Consider the following 8,352-nt stretch of genomic DNA (forward strand, 5'->3'; position numbering starts at 1 on the left):
CCCCCCCCGCCCTGTCTACGCTCTTGCGCGACTGGCTACACACTACGTTTGTGTCGGGCCCAGGACGGGTACTGCTTTCTCGCGCTTCCACTCGGTAGCGTTGTGCTCCGTCGTATCTGCCGCACGATTCTAGCCAATTCGAGGGCGGGCGCGAACACAGTTGACCTTATTGGGGGTTTGCGCATTGGGGTCGCCTAGACAGCGTGCTGATACTAATAATAAGGAGGATGGCGAGTGGTGGTGGTGGTGGCGGGAAGGGGAATGGGAGGGAAAAGGGACGGGGGTTGTGGAAGACGCATGTGGCGGTGTTGACGGTGTTTGTGGCGGGCAGCACGGCGGCGGTCATGGCGGCGTGCTCGGCACTGCGGACGCATTTGTTTGTGTGGACGGTGTTTTCGCCCAAGTATTTGTATTGTGTGGCGTGGAGTCTGGGACAGCATTTGATGGTGAATGTGGTGGTTGGCCGGGTGGTGTATTGGTTGGGGGTTAGGGAGGGGAAGTAAAGGGGTAGTTAATAGAGATGAGACAGATGTGTGGGGTAGATAATACATGTTCATGCTGGAGTGGCAAGCAGTAAAGAGATTCAGAGCGTGGAATCGTGTTCATGTATTGACTTGTCTCATACCCAGACGGAACCTGACAGAAACCCGGATATCCTCCGTAATGAAATGCAACAGACCACCCAACCATCCACCCACCCATCCACCCAAGCCCTACACCCAGCGAACCATCACAACTCCTCTTCCTCCGACAAAAGCTCATCAACCAGACTCTGCTCCGTCGACCTGTGTATCACGGTCGCAGCATCAGAGTCCTCCTCCTCCTCCTTAATCTGTACCTCATGCTGCACCGTCCTCTCCTCCGAGGGAGTCGGCCGCGTGCTAGTACCCGGAGCATCGAACCCGACCGAACTGGCGCGGCTCACGCTGCGGCGGTACCTTCCACCCGCGGCACCAGCCCCCTCGACAGCGGCGTCGAGGGTGTTGACGATTTTGCCCAGGCTGACGTGGATTTTGTAGAGGGCGTTCCGGCTCGCAGTGTCGGACAGCAGCTGGTTGTCCACGGCATCGCAAATAACGGCGTAGATCTCGCGGGACTTGATCTCGGATGACGCGGGCGAAACGTAGAGCTTGCCGAGCAGGGCGGCGATGATCTTCTTTTCTTTCTTCTGTTTTAGAGTGAGAGTGGGTTAGTACTTCGGAAAGAAAGAGCAAAGTGTGGGTTGTTCAGGGGGAGCTTACTCCGCACATTGCTCACCCAGTCTCTCAATGATATCGTTCGCAAACTTCTAGATGCACATCTCGCATTGACATGCTTTCTTCTCCGCCTCGTCCAGCCCAGCCGGCACCGCTCCGCGGGGGAGAAGCACTTTCTTCGGATCAGTCCAATCGACAGGCACGCGCCGATGGTGGTCAGCGAGACCATCTCGTCCTCGATGTCGGCGGTCGTCGTCGTCGAAGCCTCGCGTACGTTGTAGAGCGTGTGCAGGGCATCCAGCGCGACGCAACGCATTAGGTCTTGGTTCTCGGCGCCGCGAGTAGCAGAAGACGGGCAGGAAGTAGTTGAGCGCCTGGCGCACGCTCTGGTTGCCGGCGGAGGCGGGCTCGAAGTAGGCGATCACCAGAGTCTTGAGCAGCTCGGCGGATACGTCGTGGTCGTTGACCACGCGGCCCAGTAGCAGCTTTGACGCGGCAACAGTCGCCGCCGCCTGGACCTCGGGGTGCTTTGCGCCCGAACGAAGGGCCTTGATGTAAACCTTGAGCAGGGTCGGGTTGGAAGACAGAAGTTGGGCGCCGTGTACGTTCAGGATGTCAGTGAGGATGTGCAGGGCGGTGATCTGCAGCTCCGTGTGGCCCTTGCTGAAGAAGTGAATGAAGAGGGTGAGGTTCTCCTCGGCGAGGGAGCGGTCGAGAAGGGAGCACAGCCCTAGACAGACAAAGCCGCGTTCGCGGACGGGTGCCTCGTGGCTGCGGACGGCGGGGACGACGAGGTTGTTGAGCATGGACACGAGATTATCGTTTTGCTGCAGTTCACCGGTCACGTTGGAGAGCATGCACTGCACAATATGCAGGCACTTCATGTTGATCATGATCTCCTTGATAGCCTTCTTGGTGGCTTCTTCCTCGGAAAGCTCAGGAGTCCTACTCTTGCCGCTCTTAGTGGGAGTAGTGTCGCCACTGACCTCGGACCTAGCTGAATGAAAGCTCTCGTCGTCGTTCTCGGGCAAGTCGTCGTCGACAATGGTATCGTGGACGTCAGCGACGGCTTCAAGAACGATGCTGCAGAATTCCTTCTCGCCGGCCGCGTCCGGAGCGCAGATATCCCGCAACGCAGAAACCGTGAGTTTTGTCACGTCGTCCGGCAGCTCCGGGATGGATAGGGTCTGCCGAAGGAGGGAAAACATCTTGCGGCGACCAACCTCGTCGGAATAGTCGAGGGTGAGAGCAATGTAGAGCAGTTGTTCTACTATGAACTCCTGCTCCGCCGTGTCCTCTTCCTCGTCTTCGTCCTCAACCTCCTGCTCCTCCGCCCTCTGTATGGCGTCAATCAACACCTTGATATACCGCTCCAGGTAGAAGGCCACCTTTGTGACCTCGGGCAGCTTGTCTTCGATCAGCGCTTCATATCTGCCGTCGCCCTCATTCCGGCAAAAGTCATTGAAGGTCCGGACCACAAACACGGACTCGGCACTCAGCGTCTCGAAGAAGTTGTCATCGAAGACCATAGCCTCCCTATAATCAGGGCGGCCCTCCCAGAACCCCTTCATGGCCTCCAAGCCTACCCCGTTCTCGCCGCCAGAATTAACCACGTCGATCCGCTCCAGAAGCTCGAGTAGGGCGTCGAGATTAGGTGGCGAGACTTCGGCTTGCTGCCCGCTTTCGGCCGGAGGCAGTGTGCCGGCGCAATCCTCGATCCACCGCTCGCGGAAAAGACGACCGGCGGCCTTGCGCACATTCTCGTCTCTGTCGCGTAGGCCCCATCTCAAGAGCTTCTCTCTCATCGAAAGCGAAAGATGGCGGAAATCCCCCAGAGCTGGCAGTAGTCGCGAGTACACAGAACGGCGCGTCAGCCGCGTCTTGGTCTCTCGCCCTCTCCAGCAGAAATGGGAGTGTTGAAGGTAAAATAGGTAGGTTGACCAATAGCGACCTCCTCACGTCCGCGCTGGGATCATTCTGCAACACCTCCAACAACCTCTCCAGCAACCCGCTCCCACCGTGGTCGTCGCTATCGTCCGAATCCGGCTCCGCCTCCACCTCATTCCCCGCCAGCTGACCCAGCCCCAAAACAGCCTGCACGCGCACCATGGCCTCCTTATCCCGAATCCTCTTCAGCAGCCCCGCGCGCAACTTTTGAAACAAATCGTCATCGATGGCCTCTAACGAGTTGATGATGTGCGAGATGAGCTGGGTCGAGCGGTAGCGCACAAACTTGTCCTTGGCAGCCAGCAGCGGCAGGACCATCTCCATAAGATGGGTCGTCAGGCGCGTGCCGGGGGTCTCGAGCATGGTGCTAGCATCCTCGTCGAGCCCGCCGACGGCCTCGTTGTCCTTGTCGATGGCGTGGCGCAGGAACAGGCCGATGAAGCGCACCGTCTTCTCGCCCACCCCTTCGCTCTTCTTGATGGGCATCACGCGCAGCACGCAGCGCACGAACTCGGTGTTGAAGTCGTCCTCGTCGAAGTCGGAGGCCGTGGCGGCGGCGGCGGTGGTGGATTTTTTGACCGAGGTCGGCTCGTAGCAGCAGGCTTCTTGGATTTTGCGGAGCGTCACGGCGAGTTTGCGGTGGGTGGGCTGTTGTCCGCTGGGCCCTCGCGGAATACGTTGGCCGACCTTGAGCCGCGCAGCGCATTGTCGGGAGCCCTCGTCGGGGACATCGGATGTTTATCGGCTGAATGGAGGCGCGGGAATGCTGTCGATGCGCGCGTTCCCGGCAGAATTTGGTGGTGGCGCCTGTCGAGGACCGGGTCGACCTCGTCGACGCTCGCGGCATGGCGGTGGCTGTATGTTGGTTTGCCTTGAGTTAGTGGGTTCGCGCGGCGGGCCGCATCTGCGTCTGTCGAGAGAGGTGAGTCGAGGTCGAGTTTGAGGTCGAAGCCGTCTTTGATCTTGGTTTGGGATGGAGGTTCGGGTGTTGTTTGTTTACTGGTTTGCTTCCCGATCCGGCTAGTGGCTTCAGATTTGGGGGATGGAGGAGGGGTCGATTTTTGGCACAATTCCCGCCCCACATCCTCTCTGCCCGATAACAGCTTATCGCTCTGGTCCCCTGTATTTTTTTTCTACAATTGCGCTGGAGCTCAGGCCAATCCTGCGCATCACGTCGAACATTGCAAACGGGGAGACTACTTCGACCATGGGCAAGACTGACAAAAAGCGCCAGCGCGAGGCTGAGGAGGTGCCGGCCGGGGCAGATGAAGCCGCTGCTCCGACCCCCAATCCGCCGTCCAAGAAAGCCCGGGTCGAGTCGAATAGGCAACTTTTCGTTCGGTCGCTGCCACCGAATGCCACTAGCGAGTCTCTGACCGAGTTCTTCTCGCAACATTACCCCGTCAAGCACGCCACGGTCGTAGTTGACCCGAAGACCAAGTTCTCGCGAGGCTACGGCTTCGTCTCGTTCGCCGATCCTGACGATGCGGCCGAGGCGAAGGACAAGCTCAAGAATGAGCTATTCAGCGGGCGCCGGTTGAAGCTCGACATTGCCCAGTCACGGCATCGCAATCCTACTAAATCGGGTTCTGAGGCCTTGACCAAGGCGGCTGAAGTAAAGCGGAAGCGCCAGGCGGATCTGGAAGAGGCGCGGAAGGCGCCCAAGCTCATTATTCGCAACTTGCCCTGGAGTATCAAGACGTCGGACCAGCTAGCGAAATTGTTCCAGAGCTTTGGCAAGGTTAAGTTCTCAGATCTTCCAAACAACAAGGGGAAACTGTCTGGTTTCGGATTCGTCACGCTTCGGGGGCGGAAGAACGCCGAGAAAGCAATTGAAGCTATCAATGGCAAGGAGGTTGATGGACGAACACTGGCAGTGGACTGGGCGGTGGACAAGCAGACCTGGGAGCAGCAGAATGGCGATGCGCAGGAGGACGAGGACAAAGCCAAGAGTTCCAAGGCGAAGAAGTCGAAAAAGGTGAAAAAGGAGGCGGAGGAGGAGGAAGAGGATGATCCGAATATGACCCAGGAAGACCGGGATCTCGTGAATTTTTTCAAGAACTACGGCGATAACCTAGAGGACGAAGAGGAGGATGAGGATGAAAACGAAGATAAGGGGAGTGGCGAGGAGGAAGGGAGCGAGGGAGAAGAGGATGAGGACCTCGATGACGAGATTGGCGAGGATGACGACGAGTTTGAAGATATCGACGAGGAGGACGAGGAGGAGGATGAAAAGCCCAAAAAGCCCCTGACGAATAACGACACAACTCTCTTCATCCGCAACCTACCATACTCGACAACCGACGAGACGCTCAAGGCGCACTTTGCAACATTTGGCCCTGTGAGATACGCCAGGGTTGTAATGGACCGTGCTACGGACCGCCCGGCCGGCACAGGGTTCGTGTGCTTCTTCAATGAGGAGGATTTCAAGGCCTGTCTTAAGGGTGCACCCCGCCACCAACCCATCGCTACGCTAGCCAAGCACTCAGTGTTGCAAGACGAGACAGCCGACCCAGAGGGCAAGTACACACTCGACGGCCGCATTCTACAAGTTGCCCATGCCGTCTCCAAGGACGAGGCGACCCGCCTCGCCGACGAAGGCGCAGGCAAGCGCAAGGAGAAGGACAAGCGGCGCCTCTTCCTACTCTCCGAGGGCTCTATTTCACCCAACTCACCCCTCTTCAACCAATTTACGCCCGCCGAGATCAAAATGCGCGAGGCCAGCGCCAAGCAGCGCAAGAAGATGATCGAGTCCAACCCCAGCCTGCACCTCAGCCTAACGCGTATGGCGATCCGCAACCTACCGCACAACCTCGACTCCAAGGGCCTCAAGGCCCTCGCGCGCGAGGCCGTCGTCGGGTTTGCCAAGGACGTCAAGGAGGGCCGCCGGCTGCCCATATCCAAGGAGGAGAACTCGCGCGGCGGCGACGAGGACCGCGAGGCGGAGCGCCGCCGGAAGGAGAAGGGCAAGGGCGTGGTGCGGCAGGCCAAGATCGTGTTTGAGACGGCGCAGGGCTCCAAGATCGACGAGAAGACGGGTGGCGGCAAGTCCAGGGGCTACGGTTTCATCGAGTACTCGTCCCATCGCTGGGCCCTCATGGGCCTGCGCTACCTGAACGGACACCCCATGAAGAACGAGGCCGGCAAGACGCAGCGGCTGATTGTGGAGTTCGCTATTGAGAATGCGAACGTCGTACAGAGGAGGCGGCAGCAGGAGGAGAAGAGTCGACTGCCGAGGGAGGAGAGGAATGCTGGCGCCAGTGCCAGTGCCGGTGGTGGTGGTGATGGTGATGGTGGTGGGAGGGAGAGGGGTGGTGATTGGGGAAAGGGGAAGCCGTGGAATAAAGGGCGGGACGGGAAAGATGGGAAGTTCGGCAGGGGCGGAAAACCCGGGCGGGAAGGCAAGTTTGGGAGGGACGGGAAGTTTGATAAGGTCGGGAATAAGGGAGCGACGGCAAAGACCGAGGTACCACCTACCAAGGAGGGCAAGACGAAGGCGGACGAGAAGCTCGCCATGAGGACAAAGATCATTGTACGGAAGCGGATGATGCGGAAGAAGAAGGCGACGATGCGGAGCGGCAAGTAAAGTAATAGGGGACTCGACCCTTGTCTCGCGCGGATAGGAGTACACATTCGCGAAGTACCTTGTAGCGTGTAGCGTTGTTGAAATTTGTAGATTTGCTTGACTAGCGGGACCTAGGTCCTTGGTGCTGACTGTGTTAAACTAACCTGCTCACGTGCCGTTGACCAAGCTTCGCTCCCTGACGATCAACGTGTAGATCGTCCAAAGGCCGAAAGAAGAACAGCGAAGTCCGAATGCGACATGCATCTTCCTGTGGTGCCGTTGCCATCCGACCCACATACACGTCACTGACACTTTATGCTCACTAAAATCGACTCATTCACTTCCACGGAGCCGGGCTAGAACGAGTGGAATAAGCAGAGCAGGTTTGTTGGGTCATGCTGAGCATCTGATACATACATATTCTCCAAGGATGCTTGTTCGGTTACAAGAAACAAACAAAACAAGATAGAAAAAAAGCCCATAATGAGTCAATCTTGCGGAATTGAGCTGCAATTGAGCGGAGATGATGGAGAGATGATGGAGACAACCTCTGCCTCCGCAATTGAGTGGGGTATTCCCAGATTCCTGATCCGTCAGCCTTCCTATTCTGGACTGTGGCTCGTGGTATTCACTTCCAGAACCATCCGCTCTCCCTGTGCTGCTGCTGCTGCTGCTCCTTCGGCCGCTCGGCAGCCGTCTTGTCCGGCTCTGTAGAAGCCCCCTGAGTTGTCTTTTCCCAGTGCTCAGAGCGGCCCATGGAGCTGTGCACCTGTTTCATGATAACGGAGCCATTCTCGTCGGTCCAGGTAGTCTCGGTCTTGGAGTGTGTGTTGCCGTACTGGTCAACAAACTCCTCCGTAGTGGTCTTTTTTGTGATGCCGTCTTCTACGGCCTCGGTGGTTTTCACCTTCGGCGGTGAGACCGGCTTGGGTTCTGGAAGGCTTTGGCCACGCCCGCCCTCCGAGATGAGCTTGAAGAAGTTCGAGAGTGACCGTTCCGACTCGTGGAAGGCGGACTGGATGACCGAGTAGAGGTCACTTTCTGTCTGTGGTGCATCGTCCTTCTGAACCGCGCCCCTATCTTGACTCTTCCTATCTTCTTCCCCTCCAGACCGGCGCAACGACTTGACCTCGTCCTCCAACACCTTCCCCAGCGTCCTCACAGCCCCCCCAATCCCGTCAAAAAACGACGACCCCGTCTCCTGCGCTGCATCCCGCCACGCATCCACCTCCCTCTTCATCTCCTTCCTCGCCTCATCTACCCACGCATCCGCCTCCCGCTCAACCGCGCGCCGCCCCTCGCCCATCAACTCCTCCCACACCCGCCCGGCCTCCCGCTCCCTGCTCTCCTCCACGCGCCGCCGCTCCGTCCACTCGGCCAGCGTGCGCGGGGACTGGTACCCCATCCCGGGGTCATACACGGGGAACATGACCTCCGTCAGCCCGCGGGCGCGCATCCGCTCCAGCCACGACCACCTCACGCATCCCCCAGCCCCATCCCCAACCCGAGTCCCAACCACGGGAGGCGACCACACCACGGTCATGGAACGGACCAAACCCACCAAACCCACCACCAAAACCAAACAACCCAAACCCACCACCACCCCACCCACCCCTTTGCACACCCCTCTCCACCTCCCTCTAC

The 8,352-nt window shown here is 58.5% G+C and overlaps 3 protein-coding genes across 3 annotated transcripts; 1 reads left to right on the forward strand and 2 right to left on the reverse strand.

Moving 5' to 3' along the window:
• Nucleotides 1-730: 730 nt before the first annotated feature.
• CHGG_05633 (uncharacterized protein) lies at nucleotides 731-3,990 on the reverse strand (the record flags this gene model as incomplete). Its single annotated transcript, XM_001221727.1, has 4 exons — nucleotides 731-1,168; nucleotides 1,370-3,082; nucleotides 3,156-3,745; nucleotides 3,831-3,990. The coding sequence occupies 4 exons, from the start codon at nucleotides 3,988-3,990 to the stop codon at nucleotides 731-733; spliced, it is 2,901 nt and encodes a 966-aa protein (XP_001221728.1).
• A 360-nt stretch (nucleotides 3,991-4,350) lies between these two features.
• On the forward strand, nucleotides 4,351-6,729 carry CHGG_05634 (uncharacterized protein; the record flags this gene model as incomplete). Its single annotated transcript, XM_001221728.1, has 1 exon — nucleotides 4,351-6,729. The coding sequence occupies one exon, from the start codon at nucleotides 4,351-4,353 to the stop codon at nucleotides 6,727-6,729; it is 2,379 nt and encodes a 792-aa protein (XP_001221729.1).
• A 607-nt stretch (nucleotides 6,730-7,336) lies between these two features.
• Nucleotides 7,337-8,251, reverse strand: CHGG_05635 (uncharacterized protein; the record flags this gene model as incomplete). The annotated part of the gene is made up of 1 exon (XM_001221729.1): nucleotides 7,337-8,251. The coding sequence occupies one exon, from the start codon at nucleotides 8,249-8,251 to the stop codon at nucleotides 7,337-7,339; it is 915 nt and encodes a 304-aa protein (XP_001221730.1).
• Between the last annotated feature and the right edge of the window lie 101 nt (nucleotides 8,252-8,352).

This window comes from Chaetomium globosum, genomic scaffold (assembly GCF_000143365.1).
Source record: "Chaetomium globosum CBS 148.51 scaffold_3 genomic scaffold, whole genome shotgun sequence".
NCBI classification, from domain to species: Eukaryota; Fungi; Ascomycota; class Sordariomycetes; order Sordariales; family Chaetomiaceae; genus Chaetomium; species Chaetomium globosum.